We start from the raw sequence: 27,990 nt of genomic DNA on the forward strand, positions 1-27,990 counted from the left end.
ATTTCAAAGAATACGTGGGATTCATAAAGCTAAAACAATGGATCATAATTATCTTAATCTACCCAGCTATCAGGAATTTCTTAAAGTAGTGATCTTTGGTGTTCTAGCAGAGAAAAAAAAATTATTTTCAGATGTACACTTAGGAAAAAACCACTTCATTAAGCATTTGGATTCTCTATGGTTTATAAGCATGTACTTATATACTGTTCCTCCCTTGATGTGAGCAGATAAACAAATCTAGAATTGTTACTGTAGAATAATAGAAAATTGCTAAACACAGAAAAGATATTGCAAAATGTCATAAAAGAGCCAAACAATTTTCCAGGGTTTCAAAATAATCTTTGACAGAAACTTTATTTTCTCCAATTTTTTATTAAAAACATGCACATACACAAAATATCAATGAAACACTAAGCCACCAGTCCATTAGATGTGAGCCTCTGACATCTTTCCTAAACTCCTTCAGAACAGTAATTTAGATCAATGAGATTACAATAATTTGAAATGGCCACAGGACTCATAATCGAACACATTTCTAGGAAAAAAAGTAGGAAACTCAAAACACCATAAAAATTAAGAAACAAATGGTGCTTTCATATATCTTTTAATCTAACCAATAGGAAGAAAATCCTAAATCAATCACGAAAGCTGTAATAGCTGTAAGTGATTAGGAAATGGTGGATTATCAATATCATGTTGGGAAAGATTAAGCACACAACAGTACTTAGAAGCACTGCAAGAAAGGCATAAAGTCAATGAAAAATTATTAGAGAACATTCTATGTCCAAAGTTCAGAATTAAAACCAATGTTTCATTTGAACTTTCAAGGCCATCAAAGAATTGATCTGCTAATTGTAAATTGGGAATGGGAACCATTACAAAATGAAAGGAAGAAGCATGGTGTTAGGAATGTAGAACAAAATTATGGACGAGATCAAAGGATATTCTATTCTTGGTTTTGTCATTTGCTTTCAAAATGTGAGTATTTTGAACTACTACCATCTGCTGAGATCTGCAGAAAAGTTACTGCAAAATCTGTGTAATATCTCTGAATACATCTGCATCAACAAACTTGGGCACTGCCCACTTCTGGAAAGAATTGCAGCTAACTCAGTGGAAGAGTTAACTCAATGGATGTTTCTTCAAATGAAAAAAAATATTTAATGGATTTTTTGTTTGATTCAGCCCCTCAGTTTCACTTTGATCGATAATCTGATTTCTTCTGCACAGCTTCTGTTCTTTCCTTTCTTCCTATTTCTTTCTTTCTTCTAAAAATTCCACTGTTTATGGGCTCACATTTCACATTTAAATGTTTCGTAATTTTTACTTTTTATTGTGTTTTAAAGGATTGTTACAGCTTGACAAACATCCCCATACTCTATTTAATTCTTTACATTCCAGGATCTCAGAAAAGCCTTTTCACTACTAAAAGTGTGTAACACTCAGTAAAAATCTCAAAGAGACGGGGGAAATCTTTCCTTTTGCTCTGAGAGTCCACTGTGTGGTTTCTATCAGAAAACTGAAAGTACGTCTCTTGACTGCAAGTACAGCTGTGCAATTAATGCATTTTCTGACACATGATATGTGGCTTACACTAAATTATGAATTATCTACATTCTTACTACAAAAGAATATGACTTCTAGTTCAGTACAAAGAGAAAAAGAAGTAAAAGCAAAGCTTGAAAGCTAGAGGTGAGTTAAAGCACAAACTACCAAAATGAAGTCACTAAAGCACATCCTTTGGGGATCACATGACAGTTGAGCAAGACAGGTTTTTTTTTTAAATTTGTTCTTGCATTTGTTTTGCTTGTACCCTCTTGCTTCTGAGCCTTTAATTTCAATTTCATGAAAGTCTAGTTTTAATAGCATTGTTTCAGTGGGCAGAGAGGACCCTCAGAACCACCAGGTGCATTGTCTCTATACGAATCAACACATCCACATTATGAAGGGATATGAAAGGACTACCTGAGCAACCTCCAAGCCCCAAGGAGGACCTGCAGGACCTCAGCAGCATTTAATGCAGCTGGAGTCTGAATAACTGTCTCCTGGTGTTGGGCAATGACCACAGACAGATTACTTCCTTCTGCAAAATGCAACCTGCAAAAAATGTGCATCTCAAGGTCTTAGGCAAATCACAAAATGTGATTTAAATAGAAGCCAAAAATGCATCCAAAAAAAGCTCACATGTTGGCTAACTAAAGCTAGAATATGAAGTCATAATTGACAAATTCAAGCATATTCCAGAGACCACAGCTGTCCTCATCATTTGTTTGGGGCTGATTTGTCTCCTAGTGAAGTTTTTCTACCTACACGTCCGTGACCTAGACAGAGCTCCAGGAACAGTATATATGGTAATTATTGGCACTGCGTAACACACATGGCATGAATAGTTTTCTCCTTCTACTAGTATGCTTCTCCATTCTGGTTTGCATTTCATGTACAGTAACACGAACTTGTGAATTTATATAAAAACTAAAATGCATAGAAAATAAAAGGATGTTCCAGAAACTAGAAACACAGCTATTCTTTTTTCTTCATTTCAGTAACCAACATTAAGAAAAACCAAACTAACTTGTGCAAATATTTGAGGTAATTTAAGAACAAATACTCAGAAAAAAAAGAAAAGCTGATAAAAAGATTTAAAAAATGTAAAATCATGACATTATTTAGCTTACAAAGAGAATATGGAACATCTGCTCTTATTATTTTTATTAAAAATCTGTGAAAATTATTTTGGAGGTAATATGGTATTTCCCAATTACATATAAAAGCATTACTGCAGCTATTACATATACTAAGTGAATTCAACTTTAGCCATCTTCATGTCATAGCATTGTGTTACAAGAGTAAAAATACATGTCATATGCAGATTTAACACCTTTAGATGACCTCTAATCAGAAATGTGCCATGCTACTCAAATTCCATCTGTCAAATGCTGTAAATACAGGTAAGTAAATATAAATGTCATTAGAGGCACAAGTTATCTTACTGGGAGAAGTTCTAGGATTTTATTTTTTGACAGCTTGTAATTTGGATATCTTCCAGTGTCAACAAAACCTGTCCAAGCATGATCTTACCTTGTTTTCACTACATCAAGGGGATGCATCAGGCAAATTTCTACAAGACCTATAAAAGAATAACAAAGAAAGGCCTAATAAACATTTGTACAAATAGTAATTTAATTTTCATTGACTCCAACAGTTTTTGAAATTTGAAAAGCAAAGTAAAAACCTAAACATATCATTGATGACACAGTACTCGTACACCTCATATATTATACATGCACTTCTGCAGAGTGTATAAACCACTGTGCTTTTCAGTAGTGACCAGAGCTAGTTGTTCATTGGAGTGAGCTAAGTGAGGACTTCAGCTACACAATCAATTTAATCTTAGTTTTTGTTCAATTTTCTGACTTAAGAACAGTGGGAACATTTGACTGGCATCATAAATAAATACATTAAGTCTTGTTGAGAGTAGCAAAGGAAGGGAATTCAGGTTGCCACTTGCTTCTTTGTCATGCAAAAATAATTCCTTAGGACACTGCAGGACTGCATTGGTGGCTCAGATGCACCTGATGTTAAGATGACAACTGATTCCTGAGTATTTGAACTGCAGAACCACTGGTTTTTTGTCCTACCCTGCCCTGTGCTGGTGCTGAAGTGTGGTCCTGGCTTTTCCCCTTTGAGTGTGAATCTCAAGGGGCCAATGCCAGGGTAAGAGAGATCTGGAAGGTCCCAAATGCACCTGTCAACACCACTTTCAAAGTTGACTCTTAGTATTTTTTCCACCCACCTGACACTTGATGAACAGTCCATACATAACCCAGGGAGAACTCTCTAGTTAAATTTCTAGGTTTGCCTACCCTACTTTCCATTTGGCATATCAGCCTCATTCCAAAAAGCAAGCAAGCAGTAAAAAGATGCATTTATCAGGACCACTGTTAAAGCGTATTTTAGACATCTGCCAATCTGCAGACACAATAAAATCTACTACACAAATCTTACAGGACTTTGAAATGCCAAGAAGATACATGCATATACGTCCTAGATAATAATTACCATGTCTTTGAAATTTCTGTGCCCTGGTTATTAGGATGCTTAAATACCCATTCATGCTTTTTACCTAGTGTGATAAATTTAATGCTACATCATGAAAAAACAGGTTGTGAAGACTATACTTATTACAGTGTTTGAATGCATTTATTTACTTTATTTATGATTATTGTAAAAGTAATTTCAAAGCTTTTGTAATAAAGAATGTGTCTTTTGATGAGTCTGAGATAAATTTCTAAAAATCTTGATTCAGGAAAGCATTCTTCTTCAAGTTAAAATATCTGCAAATTCCTTTCTTTATGTATAACATACAATCCCACAGAAACAAAGCACATGCTTATGTTCCACTAGATGCTCTCCTATTTCAGATGTCACTAGCTTAATTTCCACACCCCATCCCCTTCCTTTAATGGTACACATCGTATCTGAGCTTGGGTGTTACTGAAGTTAACAGTCTCCAATACTACTTTCTTTTTCTAACAAAAGTATTGAAATTAATTCTAAGAGAAAAGTCACATTTTGAAATATTGCACACAAAGACTATTGAACTAATGGAATTTGCATTTTGGCCCTATTTTTTGACAGACCTGATGGAGGAAAGCTCTTGGTGAGCTTCATGCAGGAGCCAGGCTCTGCCTGAGTGGCACACACTGCAGTATGTAAACAGTATCAGAAACCTGAGCTTCTTTTCATTATTGAATATAGTTAAGGGAGGCTTAAAGTTTCATATTTTGATTATTTTAAAACTAATAAGTTAAGTGTTTCAGGGAGAACAGGAAAATTTGGGATTTTGCTTAAAGTTTATATCAGAGAGCATTAAATTTCAAAAAATTACCTACTTTCTATTTCAACACTATGCAAACCTTCGAGTAACACAGATACTAACTAGGTAAGTCTTTTAAACTGAACCAGAGGGAAGATTCTCATTATAGTCAGAGGAGATGTAGCCAATAAATACAAAAGAGTTTTTAGCTCAGCCTATATTAAGTATCTATATTTAAAAATGATAATTTATTTCCTGCTTGATACACTTTACATATTGAATACATATATTATTGATAACTGTTACATATTTATCCTAAGGAATAATAAGCTATTTATACAACAAGAAAGAACAGCAAAATTTTTTACACATGAATACAAGTAACTTTTGGAGATAGTAACTGAAGGAGGGTGTAAATTGTCATGCTAAAATTCTTCATTAAATGTATTTAACAGGAATTTACATTAAAATTTGTGAAGACATTAAAATGTTTAAACTGAGTTCCTAACATAAAATAGTTGCTGTCAGTTCTAATTTAACAGAAACAATTTTCATTATTTTCTATCATTACATTCTAATGCATAAAGATTGAAAAACATAACATTTTCCAGACAGCTCCTGAGCCCGAGTTTCCTGCCACTGAGCTTGAAGGAGGGTATCAGATTAATATTTATGATCATTGTTTTGCTGTATTTTCTTTTCACTCCATGTAACATTACTTTTTTTTCAATTTTAGATAAAAGGAAGACAACATAGGTGGTATCAGCCAAAGGATCTTAATATTAGTAGTAATGAGACAAATTTTAAAAAATGCAATTTTATTCAATGAAAGCAAAAGCTGTCATCATTATTTCTGTGCAGGTATATTTATTGCCATAATTATCGTCCACAAATTGCTTCTATTTTACTAAAATAAGATCATATCACATTTCACATAAGGGAACCATCTCAAAATCTATAAACTGCTCCAACAGCTGCCAACAGGTGCTTTGTGAGTGAAGTTGCAACTGAGTATTTCAGTGCTGGCAGGGGGCATAGCCTATGAGTGTTTCCCTTTCTAACCACCCTCCTTTTCTAAGCTCTCTTTTTCCAATCTTCTCCCCCTCTCCCCATTTTTGATCTTCTATGCCATCTAATTTTGGCAGATAGAGCCTACAGTAGGGGGCCAAGCATGGGGCCAAGGGTTGTTCACCCTATTCTGTTTTTGCAGCATTAATGACCATTTTGGGAGAAAACTGTAGAGTGCCAGAATTTGGCTCTATTTTCTTGGTCCTTGTAGGATAATTTTTAATTCCGGCATTTTTCCAGCAACTGAATCAGATGAATTCCAAGGTCCTTGGCAAGAGCTCTGTTTTGATAAGTTCAGGATTCTATTGGTTATCTGCCTTTCTCAGTCTTTCCTTTGTCTGATCATATAATTACACACCAGGTTTTAAACTATGTATTTAAACTTGATTTCACCAGACCGAATTCTTCAAAAGATGCAGGGATTATGACACAGCTCTCTGAAGAGCACCAAAGGACTGCACACTGTGCAAGACATTAATGGAACAGCTACAAACACAAGCTACATTTTTCCATCTACTATAGTAGTCATGCAAATCATTACAACATCCTATTGATAGCCTGCCCAGAAAGTGTGGTGGCCCTACTAAATTACAAGCACTCTGAGATGTGCTCAATAAAACAAAATATATTTCCCTTTCTTTAGCTAATGTTCATCAGCTTTGTGACAAATTCAATTAGCACTATGAAAATGTAATTTACTGAACAGCTCTGTTAGGATGCAATATATCTTAACTTGTCAGTCTGTAAAGACTACTGTTTATAAATTTTATTTTCATGATAAAGTAGTTAAAATAGTTACAGATACATTGTCCAAAAAAATACTCTTATTTCCCCATTGGGTCTCCTTGGTGATGTCACATGAAAACTAACCCAGAGTAGTATGTGATGGCCTAATTATGTTTAAAACAACTCTGATCCAACTAGCTGAACAAGAGCCCAAAGGAAATATAGGAAAGAACAATTACTGGGTCAGTCCAACATATGTTGTCTTCTGGGTGGGAAAACATTCCCTGTGAAAACCAAATACTAACCATAAAACAAGACATAATCAAAATCTGTGTGTTGAAGAAATAACCATCTGTCATCATTGACATACTCTGAGCATACACAAGTGGAATATCAACAACCAAGAAGGGAGTCCAGAATTCTATTATGTAAAACATTCTGCTCAGTAACTGAGCCCATGGAGGGAATAAAATGACAGAAAATGCTGACCCCCAAACTGACCCTCCTCAGTAAAGCATTTCCACTTTCCCAACTAATATCTTCCCATTATGGATTACATTGCATTTCCCTCTACAAGATTCACACTTAAAATTTACATACATTTTCATTTACATTACATTTACATTTACATACAAGTTCACATACATCTCTTCAGTGCAAACATTTTGGTGACTAGTGGATATTTTGAGCTCCTTTGTTCTTTGTTGCTCTATTCCATCATTCATACAAGTCTTATATCAATAATCATATATGGCTTGAGAATACTATGACGCTGTTAAAATGTGTTGTAAATGTAACAATCCATCTGGCAAAATGTGAAAGCTTGAGATTTCAGCAGCACAAGCTTAGAGCTCTCCTTGTATTTGCAAGGGTTTCCATACTTCATCTATTCACTGTATAGGGAGAAAAAGAATGAAATCTAGCCAACAGTTCTTGCAAAATAACACAGATAAAACCAGAACCATTTGGGCTTTGGAACGCCTTAGCGTTCCAAAGCTATTTAGCCCTTGGACTTATCTTTTTATCTTCAACATTTCATTGATCCTTAAAGCTATGAACTGAAAAGTGTGAAATGCTTGTGATAGACAACGATTTGTTACAAAAAAACCTGAGCAGCTCACCCTCTATACGTCTGCTGCATCATACACATACACGGATTCAACACAGATTCGAGAGATGCAGAGCATGATCCATGTGTTAGTTCAGACAACCCCCTACAGTGTAGAAGTCATTATGCACCCTCCTCCCCTTGTGTTACTCATTTCCCTGGAATAACACAGTCACTGGAGAAACACAACAGACAGGAGACTGGTCAGAGAAAATGTGGCAATAAACACATCAGGCACTGTATATTGTATAGCTGGAACAGTTGATATTTATTTTGGCTTTTACATAGATATAGTTACAATGTACGAAATGATCATAAATATTTTATGTGTACTACATATTTTCTTCTGAGAATATAAGTCTGACAGAAAGAATCTCATGTTGATCTTTGTATCCTAATCAAAACAATGACAAATTCCTCTTAAATATGCTTTTCTGTTGGCTAAAACACTCCATTTGACAAGATGGAGCACGGACTCTCTTCCTGATTGTAACAGCATTATTTCATAAACAATCAGTACCTGGAAAAAAGCATCCCTGCAGTAAATTCTGCACAGGTTAATTAATTTCTATCAGCTGGCTATCTGACTTAATCTTCACAGACACATAAAAGTTTTTTCTGTTCTGTAGGGGTACACCTTCCTCAGAAAAGCCCACAAAATGTTAGGTTCACTGGGCAGCCAACGCTCACTCCTTTCCTAGGGATGCAGTAATGTACTGTTCCCTTCTCAATTGAAGTACATGTCAACTAGGCTCCAAAGAGATGTATACAAGAGCATGCACAAGAGCATGCTGAGAAAGATCTACCTGTTAGCCTTCACTTAAGAAAGTGACACTTATTTTAACTCTTGCCCAGGATTATATTTAGTGATGTGCTATGGAATTAACTAATGGTACCCTGGAGCTCATCACAAACATTGGTAAGGAGCCAAATCAATGCTTTCCTTAGAAAATGTGGAGAAATGGAAAGTTACTCCAAGAAGTACTCCATAATGGCAGTGCTGTATTCATGAGTCATTCTTCCTCAGAGACCTAGTTTACACCGAGAAAATACACTAGAAAAGATGTTAATTAAACAAGTTGTTGAATATGATTTTCCCCTTGGTGTAGACAAGGATGTCTGTGTTTAAAAATGTGTTGGCTGATCACAGGAGGATCCCAGGAGGCGCTGTTGATTTACTGCCACATTTTAGAAGAAGTCCTTTGCATGTCTACAGGAGGAGGTAGGTAGTGCTTAACTTAACAGTGCTCCTTAACAGATGTAAACTGTCAGTGCAGGACTGCTATCTGGAATTGCCATCCCCAAAAGCAGGGTTGGGAACAGTGACTACCTGGTTTTCAAAAAAAGAAAACCAAACCACCCTGGACTTCAGCAGCAGATGGAAATGTTTGTTGTATGGTCTATACTATTTGTAATCAAAGAGGTCAGTGTTCTTGCAGCTCTCTCCATGAAAGCAATTCAGCTTGTGTTCAAATAATGGGTCCTTGGTTATATGGTATAGCAAATAAACATTTTAATATTCAAGGTTCCAAGTAAAGATTTCTCAAGGGCAAGAGAATCACATACTAGATGTGTGAAAAACAGGAGCTGGAAATGAGTGTTTCAGGCAGTATTTTGTCTGGACAAGCTGTTGCTCAGACATAACCTCCTTCAGCCTCCAAGTCCCAGTACAGACATAGCTAGCAACATGCTGCTGCTCAGTGCTCACATCAGAAAGTTCAAACTGCTCATCTTTGGTGCTCACAATTCTTAGCTAGTATCTACTGATTTCACTGCTGCCTGCCCAGCCGAAGAGAACATTATTACCAGATGGGAAACTGTTCAGTTTTATTGCAAATATAAAACAAATATAATTGTAGTCTCTTATTTTTGCTGAGCTTGAAAATTGAGTTTCAGCAATTAAGTGAATAAAGACAGAAAATGGTACACATTTTCTTGCTCTGAATAAAAGATACTCAAACCTAAATTGTGATCTATACCTGGGCACACATGCACAAAGCTTTGTATCTTTGGAAGGGCAAATTCCACCTTGAGATAATACATGTGTATACAAGTACTGAGAGGTTATTATAGTAATGATAAAACAATATTTGAACTTCAACATTCGTCAATAAGGAACATATTGAGAAAGTATTTGTCTTGCCTCGGGGACTTGGTTGGCAAAATGAAAAAAAATAAAGCCCCCTGAAATTATTCTTATATTTTAGTTCTTTTTTCTGTCTTATTTTTACTGGATGTTTTGACTGCTGACAAATGGTCCTATCAAGCAATTGTAATTCCCTTTCACAGTAGTTCTACCCTAGTATAGACATTTTTTCAGTCTAACACACAGCCAAGCTGATACATGTTGATTCAATGTGAATGGGATAGTCATAAATATGCTCATCAAAACCATGATGAGAAAATGTCTACCTAACTTACATTTATCAGAATTCTGCAATATTTTATTTTATTTCTTGACTCTGGGGTAAAAAATATTTAGCTTTGATGTTCAAAGCATGTATGCAAACTGCCCTAAATTTAGCAGAAATTTATTCATTGTTTTATTTCTACAACATTCAAGGCACAATCAGTCAAATCAGGAAATTATAGTCATGCTGCCAGCAATAACCACATCTTTATACCTACTTCTGCCTAGAACACAGCTCTACGAATCTCTTAACATGCTTCACTTAAACCGCTCAATGCTCATTTATGTTCTCTAAGTACTGAGTATAAACAAAGGCCATCTTCCAGTTTAATTTTATTATTTGCTGCATACTTTAACATGAAAAAATTAAGTCCCTGTTTCACAGACCTACCAACTTGATTAACCTCATGCCTATGGCTTGACTGATACTTATATATCTGCCACTAGAGAAATCTATAATGATTTGGAGGATTGGGTTAATTTTAAATTATGCATAGTTAAATATATTTATAGTAAGTCTAGAAGGAATTGTCAAATCAGCCAGCAAAAATCAGTGGCTCATAACAAAGTATCTTCTACTAGAGCTACATCTCTTTGAAAGAAAGGTTCTTCCAGACTCCAGTAGCATATAGTACTTTCACAGGGTTGCAGTTCCAGTTGCACTACTCACACAGAGCTTTTCTGAGGCAAAATGCTACGTAGAAATGCTCTTTTTATGGTAACACCCACAAAATTTGCATTTCTGACATAGTCAAAAATACAGTTTATGAATTCTAGACTTTTCACACATTTAACTGATTTTAAATACCAAAGCTGTTCCAGTAAGGCTAAATAGCATGGAGAGTTTGATCATGTAGTAAAAAAGGTGACATTTAGGTGCTGACACAAAATATAATGGAGCAAAACACAGCACACAACATTAAAAACAGCAAATATTTTCTTCAAGTTCTTAAATTTTATTGAGGCAATATAGCATGGGTCACCAGAATTTACCATTTAGAATGTCACAGAAATTTGATTCATTTTAAATATCATTTAAATTTTTATTTTAAAATAGTAATAACAACATTAAGATATCAAACAATTTTCTAAAAATACACTGAGTTGGATTCACAAATATTTCTGTGCAAAGTTGTTTTTCCAAAATGACTAGCACTTAAGAGTTGTTTATATACATAACTGATCTTTTTCTTTAGTTAGTCTTTCTGATGCTATATTAGCATTAAAACTCTGTGTTATAAAATAAACACTTGGAGTTTACAAACTTCAGTATCTGAGTCTCTAGACACAAGTGAAAGGCATATATTGTGCAAATTCTCCATAATTTTTTCAGCAAGTATTACAGGCTAATATGTCACTCAGATATGACATATTCTTTCCTTCATGTGTGCTTGAAATGGAAGTTTTTTTAAACCATGACTGAAGGGACCATTGAGGTCAGCCCTGGGTTACATGATGTTTGTATCACTACAGCTTCAGATATTTCAATGCATATTGAATCAATATTCCTGCAACAAAAATGTGTAACTGATATTTTCATTACTGCTATAGTAAAATGCTTCTCAGTAAACTTGTTTTCATAAGAAGTTTGCCCATTCATATGTCCCAGAGCTGTTGTAATCTTCATTGCTAATACTGATCTAAGAGCATGGACATAATTTTATTTCTTGACACATTTAAAGTTCTCTAATGAATAAAGCAAACATCTTATGGCTGCTTGGACTGTCACTCGATTGCCCTGGAGGGTTTTAATGTCTTTAAAATAGGCCTCCTAGTTTGTATTTAACTGCCTTGCCCACAGAGGTCTGAGGGGTAGAGCAGATCAAAGATGTGCTGGCAACATAAAAAGCAGCTGTCCTTCATTTACCTTTAATTAGCTACATCTGACCAGATTCTTTATGGCCTCTTTGTCACACATTCAACAGTCTATAAGCCTTCTGACCTGTCCTTAAGGACTCAACCATTACAAGAATTTCAACAAATTAAAAATATGAGATACAGATATTTGAAAAAATATTTGGTCTCACTATAGAAATACTACCTGAGGCTTTAGTATTTTGGATTTATCTGCAAAAGCTACAAATTTCTCAGTATTTGGAGTGTCAAAATGGAATTTATTCTGAGCTTAGATTAGCTATTTATGGTTCTCTGTGTACTATTCAACATTGCAGTGAATAAATTGCACACAGCAATGGATCCTATAAAGAATGGAAAGCCAAGCACGTGCCTCTTTGGCTGGGACACAAAGTTGCTCTTGCAGGAGCTGTGGCACTCACTGTAAAGAAATCACATACCTGTCCCCCTACCCTTTTCCTTTTTTACCTCTACTTTGCACAGAATGCACACCAATATCCAGTAGGACTTTGAAAGTTCTGCTGCTGGTGCAGGATCAATAAGCAGTTATATACATCACAGACTTGTAGTCAGGGTGCATTGAAAGCTTGTATCATCAAATTAAGGCCCTTATGGAATAAAAAAAAGCTGTTTAACACAGCAGCTGGAGTGTATGCTAAATGACTCAAGCTTTTGGTACTTGATCACGCAGATCACTATATTAACCCACTGAGATGGACATCTTAAGATTACCTGGGTTTTGGGTTAGGTCCTTTCACAAAGGATTAGCTAACAAAAGAAAAATATATAAAAGATATATACAGAGTAGAAGGGTTTCAAAAATTGATTCTCTTGTTTAAACTATCCCTTTTTATCTTTTTCTGTATGTAAAAACAATTTATAACCTTAATATTTTTTTTCAAAATTCCAATCATCAGGCTTCCCTAGGAAAGTTTTAATTAATCAGATCTCCAAAGAAGTTAGCACACCTTTCAAGGAATTTGTGGTGAGGTATATAAACAACCAAATAACCTGCCTCAATGAACATACATTAGCTAGCAGGTGTTGCTGGAAGCCTTATTCTTCAAGAAAAGACTCTACTATGAGCAGTGTACAGAAGTAAATTTCTCCCCAAGACCACAAAGCTTGAGGGATTACTGCTGCACCTCAACCTTACTCTCACAGAGTTCTTTTCTAGTACACAGGGTACATTTACTGTATATGGTGCTTGACCCAGTGCATAGCTGGCAGATGTATTCATCATTTATTACAAAGGCATCTTCCCTCTCTCATTTAAAGGATTTCATTTAAACCAGGAGTCAAATCTATTTGCATATATAACTAAAGGAGAAACATGCATGAATAAATAAAATTAGAGGACTTAAAAACCAATTAAACTTGCTTACTTTTGTCCCATAATTCCTGAAGTTGCGAATAATTGAATAGTTATTAACAAGATGTGGATTTTTTTCATGCTTTTTACCACCAATATAAAGACATATTGTAGTGCACAGATGTAAGAATAACAAATGAGAGTACCAGTTTCAGTTCAGGCGAAGAAAGCAAATAAGATACACATAGTAATAATCCTGAATGTGTAACATACATGGCAATTTTCCATGTACTAGTCCATGTTACACTGCAAATACATCACCCTTGACTGGGACACTCCTGGAATTACAAAAACTGTCAAAGAAACAGATTGCCCAAAGAAAACCTAACTGCAGGAATAGGAATGGTCCTAAAATATTGCCATTACAAAGTACTTACATAATGTAGAATAAAAGCTTTTTAAATTTTTTTTCTGAATCAACAAAAATAAATAATTCTTCTGGGTAAAATATCTAAACATTTAAAGAACCCATAAAAATATCTAAACAGTTAAAAAACCCATAAAATTTTTTGTTTAAAATATACATGCAAGACATAGAACAACTACTGCTTGAGACCCTTAGAGAAGTCAGCTTTGGAACAGCTGCTGAAATGAACAATAGTACAAATAAGCAGAAGTGCAAAAAGTGTATTGTGAAGTGTCTTACTCTGGGGAAAACCATGCAGTCACAATGTGCCCAGCTATCCTAGGGTGAGGTCTCATTCGTTTTCTTCACTAAATTTCAATGGCTTCCATTTCCTGCTTTTATGAGCAGAAATGTTTCAGAAATATCAAGGAGGAGTAATTCCTGTTTGAAAACTTCTTTTCGTTCAGGATCTATGAACAACATTTCAGACAAAATGTACTCCAAAATGAAGTATATATGCTGTAAAATACCACTTATGACTATAAACATATGTTTCAAATCAGCGATTTTGCATGAAAATGCAAGAAATTTGGCAAAAATTATAGCTAAAGTTTCATCAGCAGTAAGCTAAGTACTGAATGGCCATTGCCTGGAAAATGAGACAACTGACCACAAAAAAATTGGAAAAATTCCAAAATTAGTTTATAATGACATGTAGGTTTGAAGAATTGCTGCACCTTAACACATCAAACTGTGTTAATTTTAGTTTTGTAAAGTGGCTTTCTAGAACTCTTTGCTAATCTGTATTTGAATGACTTATGAAAAAGTTCCCATCAAGATAGTTGAAGAGTTTTTTTCAAAGTCTCCACTAGTTGCTGCTGGAAATATATATATTTAGAAATATATATATTTCTAAATTATATATAATATATAAACTAAACAGCCCATGATTTTTTCCATTTGCTGTGAACTGACAACTCTGTGGCTGATAAGGCTTTATAAAATTTTTATGAAAACCTCAACTACTTTTAGTTCCCTACATACTGGAAAGACTTATAAACCAAAAGTATAGGTAAACTAATGTTGTATAAATGTTCTAGGTCCATTCCAGATAGCCACAGAAAAAATTTCTTAGACTCTTTTTACATTTTAACAATGAATACCACTTAAAAGCAAATTTAAGACAATGTTTTCTCCCATTTCAACTGCTATAATTTAGACTACTAAAAGCATTTCCACAACAGAGCTTCTAAATCTTTAAAACACCTAAAATAATATTTAATCCTTTTTAGAAAAGCAAAAATTAAGGCTCCAAAAGTTTAGATTTTCACCCAGTGTTCAAATATTCCTGAGTAAAATACATTTTTGTTGGGGTTTTGTCTGTTTCAGTAGTTGTAACATTACACATTGACAAATGAACACACTATTGTCAAAGATAATGATATGTCATCAGCTTAAGATTTTAGTTTTCATTAAGGAATTTGCACTTATTTGCAGGCAGTGGTCAGCAATTTCCTCATATTTTACTCAGGTAACTAGGAATATTTTTGCAATGCAAAAAAAACCCTCAAAACTGATCTTTGATTTACTGCTGTCCAAAATTTCCACTGAAGCTATAACCTTATTTTTTTTTTTCTATAATGGAGACAGAATCAAATTCCAAAAGATGTCTTAAGAAGAATATACTCAAACTTTAAGTATCCAAGCAAAGTAGTATTGCAATATACATAGTTCTGCAAAGAGATCAAAAACTAGATGCTTCTTTCTTTTTCTTCTCCAACATCCCACCAATGTTAAGAACATTGACTATAGGATTAAAATACAAAATTCAACCCAAATACAAGATGAAGCCTAAAACAACTGCTTTAAATATTAAGATATTTAGGACTGAACTCCCTGCTTATAAAAACTGAAGCATTTTCTTAGTATTTCAGATAAGTTTTACATATATACCAGAAGGAACCAGTTTTTTGGTGTCATGTCAACTAAAACACGATGATCAATTATCAAGTATCTGTGCATAGAATAAAAAAATAGAAATTATTTTCTTGAGTTTTACCTGCATACACAATGATGTAAAATATTCTAAGGTCTTCTATTGCATGCATTTTTTGTTGAATTCTATGTTGTGGCAACAGGTGATGACAGCACCACTATTATGTGTTATTTTAGCAGTCACTGGTCTTCCCAGTATTTTTCACCACTCCCATCTGCTGGCAGTATATCATGGCAAAGATTCAAGAGAAATCCACTATGAAGATAATTGTTAACTGGGAAATGTCAACATGCAAAGCCATGTTTAGAATTAACCTGTCTTTAACATTTTCAGGCACCCACACCCTCTCTTCTTTCCAAACCTTAATTACATTAGCAGCCTGACAGCATTAAAAATAAGCCACACCAAAACAAAAATGCAAAGAAGTAGAAGGGGAAAAAGGTGTAGCTCTATTTAACACAAATATAGAGCAGTAATCCTCCAACAGAGGCACAGAGGCTGGTAACACTGAACTTGCCAAGAGACAAATGTCTTAAAAATACAAAGACCACCGGTTAAGGAGGAATAATTTTCCACTAAAAGTATGAGGACTTACCACCATTGACTGTAATGATAGAAATTTTTGACTTCTTCCTTTGGGAAAATACCTAATTTTTATTGGTCAGTAACTACATAGGTAACTGAATTAAGGGTCGTTTCTCACAGAAGATGCATTTTCTCCACTATTTGTTTTAAAATGAGATCCTTTTTCAGAGCAAAACGAACTCTCCAAACAAGTAAGGATGCTATAATCCCCTTGATTTCTTTAATACATGCTCTAATCACTGACAGTTGTCTGTTAAAAAAGTATAACTCTAAGTCTCAACATAGCTATAATATCTTATCTCAGGTTTTGCCACCTGAAGAAAACTTTGCCTCTGTCATGGTGTAGCAGGCCACACTATTGATACTAATAAAAAAACTCTATATCCCTTAATGTCCATACTTCCCCTGCAAAAATATGTTTGTCAGAGTCAAGTAGTGTAATGCAATCAGCATCTGAAAAGTGTTCTACACATCCAAGTTTCTGGTATCTAAACAGTGGATGCCCTGAAATGTGCACTTCAAAGTCAATTCATTGTTCAAACCTCTCATCTCCACACCATCAATCCATCCTCCTCTCATAAACAAACAAACAAACAGGAAAATCAGAGTTCCTGTATACTGGCAAGTTCAAGTGTTGTCCTCTTCACAAACTGTGAAACTTAGGAATAAACAGAGCCTGCAAGATCCACCCTGTAAGAATCAAAACCAGTTTGAGTGCTTGCAGAAGGCAAATGTTGACATATGCTTCTATACTATGACATCAAAGAAGCAAAATTCCTTGCAAAGTTCCTAAAGATACAGCATTTGCATTTTACATTATTATTAGACGACTGCGACTAATAGACCCAATTAATTAATTTAATTATTTTTGCTACCCTTCTATATATTTGGAAATTATTTAACACAACCTAAAAGAATGACAAGATTAAGCAATTAGTGTTGAGGTCCCAAAATACCTAAATTACATATGTTTTTAGTTAAAACCAGATTTTGTCTTACTCTTTCATTTGGACTCTTATTGCTTGTTAGGGTTTGGAGAATGCTTGGTGAACTGAGAGCAGAGCAGACAGCTGTCACTGAAAAGGCAGGGAATAGAGATTTTTGTGAAGAGAGAAAAATAAGTTTCTTTGTTTATTTTCCTGAACTGCCAGAGAACATAGCCTACTCTACTCTGGAGATAATTTTCTGAACAGTTTTGATAAGCTACCAAAGAAAAAGAAGACACAATATAGCTTTTGAGGTACTGTGCAGCTCATCTAAAGCTGTTGCATCACACCACTGGCAAGTAGCACAGCACCATGGATTCAACATGGGCTGCTGGGTGAGGCATATTTCCATAATGTACTGGAGTTTTGCAGTGTCAGGAAGCCACTGTTATCATCTATAGCTGATATTTGTCTCAGAGTTGCCTGCTTTCACAGTTCCTTGCAACTTCTGGCACTTAGCCACACATAGTGCTGGCATTATGTAGACGTAGAAGTCCAAAGACTGGGCACCCTTTACAGGAAATTGGGGAAAGAAAAGTTAATTTATGACAGCAAGAGGGTGTAATAGGAGGAAGGCATGGGAAAATTCTGGGACTTGAAGAAAGAAAGAAAATGGAATTCGGCAATGTCATTGTTTGCATATGAAATCTCATAGAAGAAACCAGTGGTGCAGTTTTGGTCAAAAGCCACATGTAAAACTGCATGTAGTGGTCTGGGCAAACACCATCACAGGCTGAAGCCAGACTCCCAATGTCCACACTCAGCTATGTAGAAACCAAAACTTTCTACTGATGAAGACAGTGTCAGGGCAGCAGTTTCAGAAACTGCTTTAAACAGACACTTGCTCATTGGCTGTCCTAAAGCACAAGTGTGAAACTGCCACACTGAAAATTCAGTCTGTAACACAGAGAATTCTTGCTGCAGCTACTGATGATAGTTATTAGTGAAATAAATTTTGTTATGTGCTTTTCTTGAACATGTGCTTTTGTGCACCACTACACTGGTTATGTTTGTTTTGCATGAAATCATCATCTTAGGAGGGACCTAAAAGACTGTTAAACATCTTAGTGATGTTTGTCTGAGTATGCAACAGCCACCAAACTTCCCTTGTACACAAAGCCAGGCATGTCATTAATGTACAATTAGATAATGTAAAAATTGAGAGACCAAAGACTTAGTTTGCAGAATGCTTTGAGAAGAGATGCAATCACTAATGGGGATAGTCTTTCACTTGCTTAAATAAAATCAGGCCTTTAACATATTTGCTCTTATTCTTATTTTATCTGCAATTTGGTTCTAACAGGTATTACTTAACTAACTCTTTAAAACAAATTAGGAGTAATTTAGTGAAAGGTAATTAATGTAATTGTGGGATACATGGGCTATTTGACTTTTATCAATCTTCGTGTCATAAATCACTGAAAAAAATGTTCACTATAACAGAGCAAATCCTACATTTTCATTAGGCAAACACATAACTTAATTCTTGGACTTGTGTTTGGTTTTAATTTCCAAATCCCTCCTTTCTTTGTATGCAATATATATTCAGCATTTTTCATCCTCCATTTCTGTCTGTATCTGGCATGACAGATAAAGAGAAACCTCAAGTTAGAAAATATGAAAATTCTGTAAGACTTGAAAAAGCATGAAATGACAGTTTGAAAACTTTGAAATTAGCAGGCACAGAGAGCAGTCAGTTTTCAATATCTAATTGTATTGATATTCCTTATATTCCACACTCACAGCTTAATGCTGCAGATACTTTAAGTAAGCTACCTGATCTGGTGGAAGGTGCCCCTGCCCATGGCAGAGGGGTTAGAACTGATGATCTTTAAGGTCCCTTCCAACCAAAGCCATTCCACAATTCTATGACATCTAACTTATAGGTTGTATGTTCCTGTCTTGGATAGCCCATGAGTATGAAATTAGTCTGTTCATTCAGAGCTAATTTCAATTCATTCTTGCAGGAACCATAGAAGTCCTTTAGAAGACCATCTCCAGGAGCCCAGCACTCTGGAACTATTCCGCTAGGAAAGTCTGTGAGACAGCAGCCCTGAACTACTGAGCTGCAGGAGAAATTGAAACTTGATACTTAAAATGGAGAGGGTATAATCTGTGTAGCTAATTACCACGGGTTTCATGGTATACATATAAGCACATGAATAAACTTTTTATATGTTGCAGGGTCCTTAATTTATAAATGGTCTAGATTGCAACTTTTATTTGGTTTTCTACCATGAGACCCAATAAAGAAAATGTCATTGTTTTCCTCCAAAATAATGGCTGCTGCCCCTGCACCTGACTGCAATCATTGTAGAAGCTGTACTGAAAAGCAACCCAGTTCTGACTACAAATGTATGGAAAAGAGCAGTTTTTCTTTTTAAATGGAAACTGTTCTGAGGAAAGTAAGGCAACTTTCTGAACTATTACAGTCTGATTTAAACAACAGCATTCATCCACCTAATTTGGTACCAAAGCACTCCTCCTCAGATAAACAAACAAGCATCTGCTATCACTTTAAAAATAGTAGGAATTTTGAAGAAGACGCTCAAAATACAGCAAACAGCAACCCTTCTTTTAACTTAAATACAGCGTGTTTTTCAAAGCTCAACATTATCAAGTACTATTGCAACTACAAAGATTTTTTTTCCATCACTCTTGTAAACTAACCATTAGGACATTTTTTCTATTAAATAGTCTTTGAATAGTGATTTGCCATGGATATCATCATGTTTCAAAGTTCAGATGTTAAGTTTTGCATTTCTGTAGAGCAATGTTGAATATGTACTATACAGCAGACGTGCATAGAACATAAACACTAATCAGAACAATATTCCTGCATGAATCATACAATCATAGAATGGTTTGTGTTGGAAGGGACCTTAAAGGCCACTTAGTTCCAATCCCCTAGCCATGGGCAAGGACACCACTCCCTAGATCAGTTTGCTCAGGACCATCCAGCCTGGCTTTGAACACTTCCAGGAATGGGGTAACCACAACCTCTCTGGGAAACCTGTTCCAGTGCCTCTGAGCAAAGAATTTCTCCCTAACATCTATCTGTACCTTGCCCTCTTACACTTTAAAGCCATTGCCCCTTGTCTTGTCATTATCTGTCCATATAAAAAGCTCCTTACTCCCCTTTTTATAAACCCCCTTATGGCACTAGAAGGCCACAATGAAATTTACCCAGACCCTTCTCCATGCTGAACAATTCCAGTTCTCTCCACCTATCTTCAGTAGGGTGGAGTAGGAAAGGCACTCCAGCCCCAGATCATTCTCATACCCCTCCTCTGGGGCTGCTCTTTCTTGTGCTGAAGACTCCAGACCTGGACACAGCACTGCAGGTCTCATGAGGGCAGGATCACCTCAGAACCATGCAAGCGCACGCTGTTGGTTCACATCCAGCTTTTCACCCATGGGAATTCCCATGTCCTTCTCCACAGGACTGTTCTCAGTGACTTGTCCCAGTCTGCTCTTTTAGCTGATATTGCACAGTAGCCGACATCCAAGGAATCTGGCAATGCATACATTATACAATGGCAACAAAAAGGGTAAAACTTCAGTAATGACAGTTTCACCCAGGTCAGCTACAGAATTTACATGGCTGCAACTGTACTCAAACTTTGCACACTTGGCACCTGATAACTGCCTAGTCTTTTTCCCTTTCTCAAATTTAAATTTATCACTGCCTTCCACCTGTTGTATCTTGCCATTTTTTGTGAACAATGAATCAGACTGTAGCTGTGTATGCGCACCATAGCAGTAGGAACCATAATAACTCACAACCTTGATTTACTAATGCTGCTACTTCTAAATAAACAGTATTTTCCAATTTGGCATCTTATGCCTTACTGCTTTCTTTTCATTAAATAATATTTATTTCCAATAAATATTGAAAACCCTTTTTTTTTCCTGAAAGGCATTAGAAAACATATTACATATTCTCCAAAAACACAAATAAATATTTAAGACCTGCATATTCTTGTTGCTCCCTGAAGATCTTGTGGGACATTGTCATTCATTGTCTTGCTCTGGGCCATTACATTTCTACACATTTTACTTATACTGGCACACAGCCAGCACTGACTGCTCAGCTCTAGAAAGCCCACATGTTTTTGTACTTTTTGAAACTAGCATGACAACCATTCTGAAGAGTAGCTCTCACCTGCTACATTAAACTGTAACATTGATGCTCTTCTCTCTCTGTTTAGTGCTGAAAGTGAAACTATTTTTTCAGGTGCAACAAGAGCCATATGAAATCTCCCTAATGTGTACACATTCTGTAGCCGTGTTTTTAATGGAACAGATCCATTAAACCTATCTAGAAAAGTAAAAAATAAATTCAGGTTTTAAAATAGAATCTTGTGTATTTTGCTGGACAAAAATCATAGCTCTGACAAATGCTGGGTAGCACTTGTCTCTTTCTCAACTTAAGAAGAGACTGAGAAATAATGCAGCAAGAAAGATCCTTTGTGCAGAGAGAACCACAAGAGTTTTCCTTCAATATATGAATGAATCTTAACTGACTGATGAAAACTGAGGAAATACTGAACTTCAAACAGTATCAAAGATCTGTAAAACTAGCAAAGTATACATAGTTACCTTAGTTTGCACATAAACATGTAAAAACCATTAACTTCAATGTATATCACCTGAATAAATTCTTAGACTGTATGTGGTAACTAAACATGAGAATTACCTGGATTCAAATAATTAGTTGAAGCCCTTCAGCAATACAATGTGAAGACATTTATTTAGTTAAACCTTTTTTTTTTCTACCTCTCATGAACCCCCTGAAAAGGGAAGGATGAAAACTGAGGCTTTAATATAATCTCACTGGGATTTTCAAAGTAAAGCACATAGTGTAAAATGCTTTTCTACTGAAAATTTTCTATCGGTTCTCCACTAACTACTCCCCTAAGTTTGTCTTGTTTGGATGTTTCCTTTCTTACTGCTTCTGAGCCATTTAATGGCAGTAATTCTCTTTAAACTGTACTACTCAGAATTATCACTGAAATAGAGTTTTAAAGTCTATTTCCTGTGTATTAATTGCTCACATTACTTGAGAAGCCAGTAAAATAGGGGATTAGAAGAAAGCAACCCTCATTTGTGCATACTTATAGGCACTAATCTCATGAAAATCTGACCCAACAAAATATTTGGATCTTTAAATTTATGTGCTTATCCAGAAAAAAAAATTAATACAAAGTTTTCTGGATAAGGAACTAATTTGATACACACACAAAAAAAATAATATGTACAGATACAGATTGTTTAAAAACAATTTATTTTCTTTTTCCACATTTATATTAGAGAATCAGTAATTAATTGAAAAATTAGTATTTGTCTTTTCTGCAATTAAACTAGCTAAATATTAATTAGAGCTCATAAATATGCTTTTCAATTTAGGTCGCTAACTGCAGCTTCCCAAGAAACATTTCTGACTGATGAGAACTCCTCCATTATTACTTGTAATTCAAAGTATATTGATCAGCAAGAATCCTGACAGACAAGTATTTACAGAAGATAACTTTTTTTTTTTTTTAATTTCAGAGGGGAACTTTTAATGAAGTGCCATTTAGGGCACAGTGCATTATGATTGTTGTAGTTGGAAAAAACACTATTCCATAGACAAACTGCATTATATGAAATAAAAAATAACGACAGCAAATGTAGATTCAGAGGCTGTGTTGTAACACTGGCTGGTGATCCCTGTAAAATTTCACAATTTAAGTATTTCTCTACAAATGGAGAAATCCTCAGAGGTAATTTTCTTGGTAGGTCAGCATTGTCCTCTTTCTCCCCAATCTGCCTGACTTTGGTAAGACTCTGCTAAGACTCTTCCTTATGCTTTTCCCATGTTTGACACTTTTGTATTTGAATGCACCATGTTTCTTTAATCAAGAGACAGGTAACCCAAAGGTGGAATACAAATACTGATTTAAAAAAATCAAATTTGGTAAGGGGCAAATGCATGTCACACTTACTGGAATGTATGCAACATAAGAATCTATAAATGAGCACCATTCATAGTTATTACACTTGTCCTTTACTCTTCCAATCTAAACTATTCAGATCAGTAAAAGGAATCATGTGTTACAGAACATTTTGTAGAATGACACAGCTGAGGAACAATATGGCATCTTTGAAAATCAGTTATGTCTGAGAGCCCAATGGAATCAAAAGGGGGGGATTAAAACATTTTTACAAGTCAGTTTTATATTTTTATATTCTTTTATAGATTTATGTATTTTGTCTATTGTATATGTATTTAGGTTCATACATAAATGCAGTTAAGGTTATAACTGTATTTTATATAGTCAAATATACTACTTATATGGTTCTGTTTTTGCACTCACAGCACAGTGAAATAAAGCAGTCAGAAAGTTTGAAATGTCACATAGTGGCATCACTTTGGTGTGAAAGGGAAGTCAGTAGTCTGAAGAAATCTCATTAAAATTTCAGGTATAATCAGAAGACTAGATTCCAACATTATTTTTCTTCAACACAGCAAATTCCTTGATCCAAATTCACATATCCAGAACAATAAATAGTGCTATTAGTGCTAGGAAAGTTCTGTTCCTTTGCATGACCAGAAAAGTATTCTCCTTACAGTATGGGCTAGTATTCCATCCTTAGCTTCTAGAACTTTTAGTATTTTACAAACGGGTAAAAATCAAATCAAGTATACTTTAAAAGTTTTTTGGGTTGATGTACAAAGAAAATAATTACTTCTACTGCTATAAGTAAAGCTTAAATGCATTCAACAGTACTGAACTGCAAGAACAGGTACAGAAAACTTGTACAGTCTTGTACTTAAGAGTACAGGACAGAAAGAAAAACTGGAGGGAATAAAACAAAGAGCCCAGAAGGTTATTAAGGGACTGGAGCTTCTCATGTATCTACCTGAAGAGGCTTCAGCCTTGTGAAGAGAAGACTCAGAGGCATCTCCTCCATGTGTATAAATATCTCACGGGGCAAGAGGTTGCCCTTTTTCAGTGGTGCCCAGCTGACAGGACAAGAGGCAAGGAGGGAAAACTGAAGTGCAGGAATTTCTGTTTCATCTAAGAGCATTCTCTAATGGTGAGACTGAACAGGCTGCCCACAGATGTCATGGAGACATTGTCCTCAGGGATAATCAAAACCTAATTGGGCACAACCCTGGGCAATCTATCCTAGCTGGCCCTGACTTAAACAGGAGGTTGGACTTGACCATCTCCAGAGACACCTTCCAACCTCAGCTATTCTGAACACCTTGAATTCACCGGCCATTTTCAGTTATATTTTCCAGAGGAATAGCTATCTTATACAGACAGGATTCTTCTTGCAGGTGTTGTTATTTACTAGTCTGATTATATAGTCAATGCACCAAACTACCCAGTCTCATACTACCTTTGCCTAAATGTAGAAGCACATGGGAAAAGCTAGCAAGGTTACAGGATGGCATTAGGAAGGAACTCAGGAACCACAGAGCACTTCAAGGTATAAAGAAGAAAGGATTGAGGAATTCATTGCTTAGCTAACTAATGCCTTTTCATAAGTTACTTTGAGTGAGACTAATAAATAAAAATGTCACTTTGATGTTAATTTTTGTTACTTAAAATGGGAGGAAAAAGCCCTGCCTTCTTGCCTGTGCTGCAAGACAGATGGCAGAATCATAACATTATGTGCTAGTGGCAAGAAACCAAGATGCTATTCAGCTAGAGGATGGCAGATGATGCAATGGCTGACATACAGAGCAAAGGCTCATGCAGTCCTGGAGAAGTCTGAAACAATGCTGCTAAGTTGTAGAGTCTGTGCCCCAGCCTTCTGCTGCAGAATGGGCCTAGTTTTCCCAGTGATGTTAGAAGGATAAATAACTCCACTATTGTGAGCTTCTCAACTATTCCAACAGCAGAGGTAATTGTTGCTGCTAAAAACATTTGTTTTTACAATTGTTGCTGCTAAAAGTTATCTGCATTTTCCACCTACTACGGTTTTTTAAATCTTAGTATTTAATTTTTTATATATTCTATGAGCAATGATGTTTTGCTCCTCAGCCTCCATCTACTTGTTACTTTCCTTATGCTTCAGAATTTTTTGCATGTTTTTAAATGCATCCATTGTTTTTGCTCTAAGAATTGCAAAGAATGAAGAGTAGGTTTTAAGCTTTGATTGTAAATGACAGAATCACAACTTATAACGGAAACATAATTTTTGCAAGTAAAAATACAAATACTGTTAAAACTCAGGCACCTCAAATCAGCAATGAATTTGGTTATGTGAAATTAATGGATATACAGCAGTGTGCACATAAATCCTTGCAGGATCAGAACAAAGGGCTTGACTCAACACCTGCTGAAGCTGACAAAAAAGCCTTGCTTTTAAAGATTTCAGCAAGTTCAGAATCAAGCCATCAATTTTTCCTGTGAAACATGGAACAGAGATGACCAGACTTTAGTAGTGAAGGTACTGTTTCACATCCCATTTTGCAGAAAGAGCTGCTAAAAGCATGACCAACCTGATGTTTCTCTAGTGCTGCTATAAATCACAAGCAACTTACCTGAAGTCAGTAGTGTAATATGAGGAAGGTAAGAAACAGGAGCAGGGTGCTGGTGCATGAAGCTGTACTGTACCAGCCTCCCTTAAGAAGAAATTTTTAGGTAATTTCTGCTTAGAACTGATGATATGACAGAGCTCAGGAAAGTTTTCTTTTGGGAAAGCATTCTCAGAGAGCAACTATTTCCAAAAGTAAAGATGCTACTTTGCTAGCACTGATAATTTTAAGAACTATGGGATTTGAAAATTATACCTTGAAAAATAAAATATCCTTTGGTTTACAAGTTAACAAAAATATGTCTGAAAGCCATTAATTTCTACGTATGGACACCCCAAGAAAGCAGAACTATTTTATCGAATACATAGTTTAAAAAGTCACTGCCACAAAAAGTCTTCATGGCTTCTCTAGTTTATTTTTAAATGTCTGAGTACAGTCATAAACACTCCAAAATATCCATATTCCAAAATATGGAAGTTACACATTTTAAACTATAAAGTTATGAATAGAATTGCTACTTTAATTCTTGAATTATTTGTAGAAAAATGCAACAGTTTTGGAAATGCATTTTGTTTGCAATCTCTTCTATCTCAGTTAAGAACTTAGCAACTTACTTATTTGTTTAGTGTCTGTTATCCCCATAATTGCTTAAAATCAGGTATGAGAGCTTTCTCATTTAACTGTTTTACATTTAAACTGAAAGGTACAGAAGTGCATGTTATGCAGTGCAGCCAGAGGATGTATACTTTCAATTTTTGTCGTGTGCCTAAAAGAAAATATTATAATGGGAATGCAGTTGACTAGGTAGCAGAATTGGGTTCTTGACTTTTACCCTCTGAGAAAAGAACAGGAAAATGATGGAACTCAGGGAGGAACTATTTTAAATGAAATATTTAAATGAAATATTCATAATCCATGCTGTACAAGACAAAAAAAAAAAAGTTATATGCATGTATATAAAATGATGTCTCAAAGGTGAACCTACAAAATTTTACTAGAAGCCCTGAAATAAACCAGCCTTTAATGTTGCTAGAAATCCTAGGTCAATGTACAAAGCAATCCTTTGTATTGCTCTATCATAAATTTTAAATCTGTAAGCCTTACATGGTCCTCAGCCATTAAACATAAATGGGCCAAATTCTATCCAAACTTGCACTGTTTTGGGGAAGAAGGTTAGTAACCAGAGCATAAATCTTGTCAAAATTTCAGCTTGCAATCAGCTCTGTAAATCATACTGAAATTTGTTTATAGGAATGACACTTTATAAATTATTACAAGTCTGTTTTTCCTAAATATTTAAAATCCAGATTTCTAGGTTTATATTGAAGATGCTTGGTAAGATAACCCATCAAATCAGTAAAGTTATTTCATTTTAATATTGATCAGTGTGTTTTATTATTGTGCAATATGCATTTTGCTTATTTAATTTGCCTACTGTACATACTTAGGTATTCATTTTACAGACTTATTCATAGAATGCAGTGGAAGAATGATAGAAGGAAACAGTTCTGCTGTGTAACAAATTTTCATTCTTAAGAGTCAAGACAATTTAGTATGAACACGCAATTATTCCACCATTGAACAATAAGCAACTTGAGAGTGTAACATAAAATAATCTCATCCAAATCAAATATTATCATCAAATATATTTTTAAAAAAATTTATTATAAGCACAAAATGTGGCACTCGTGGCCTTTTTAATATATGCTTGGCTTTCAGAAACATGTAGTCTGTAAACCTGACAAATTTTTTATATACATATAAAAGTTAGTATTTACAGTATATTTAATTTTGCACAAGGCATTGCCTGACTTATCTATGGACACTTGAAAACATAACTTGACACAAGCACAGAACAGTTGTGAAAAGAATTTTAGCCAGGATCAGTTTTCAAAATCCATGCAATTTTGTATGGAAATACAATTCTGTAACCTTTATTTTCTGTTTTCTTCCCAATGTTTGGGCTTCTCAAGAATTTTCAGAAAATTGGAAGTAACTACTAGAGTAGAAGACAAATGAACTATAAAATACAGTACCAAAAGTAGTGCATCTCTAATTAAATCACTGTAAACAAGGTTTACTGCACTGCAAAATACAGTTATTAAGGAGAAAGCTTTATTATGTTCTTTTTAAAGACCAATAGTATAAAAAGTATATACCAATAGTATAGTCAAAAGTATAATTGTT

The 27,990-nt window shown here is 35.1% G+C and overlaps 1 protein-coding gene across 10 annotated transcripts in view; it reads right to left on the reverse strand.

Moving 5' to 3' along the window:
- The window catches only part of SLC25A21 (solute carrier family 25 member 21), a 233,236-nt gene that overhangs the window by 98,491 nt on the left and 106,755 nt on the right, over positions 1 to 27,990 (reverse strand). For 8 of the 10 annotated variants that reach the window (XM_085582137.1, XM_085582145.1, XM_085582136.1 and 5 more), the window contains one exon: positions 3,079 to 3,127. The exons of 1 other annotated variant lie outside the window; for it this stretch is intronic. In XM_085582137.1, coding sequence (XP_085438263.1) covers positions 3,079 to 3,127 — 49 coding nt within the window. Of the gene's footprint in view, positions 1 to 3,078; positions 3,128 to 15,759; positions 27,971 to 27,990 lie in introns of those variants that run through there. One more of the 10 variants, XM_085582139.1, reaches the window with a different exon arrangement.

Source organism: Lonchura striata, chromosome 5 (genome assembly GCF_050655825.1).
Source record: "Lonchura striata isolate lonStrDom1 chromosome 5, ASM5065582v1, whole genome shotgun sequence".
NCBI classification, from domain to species: domain Eukaryota; kingdom Metazoa; phylum Chordata; class Aves; order Passeriformes; family Estrildidae; genus Lonchura; species Lonchura striata.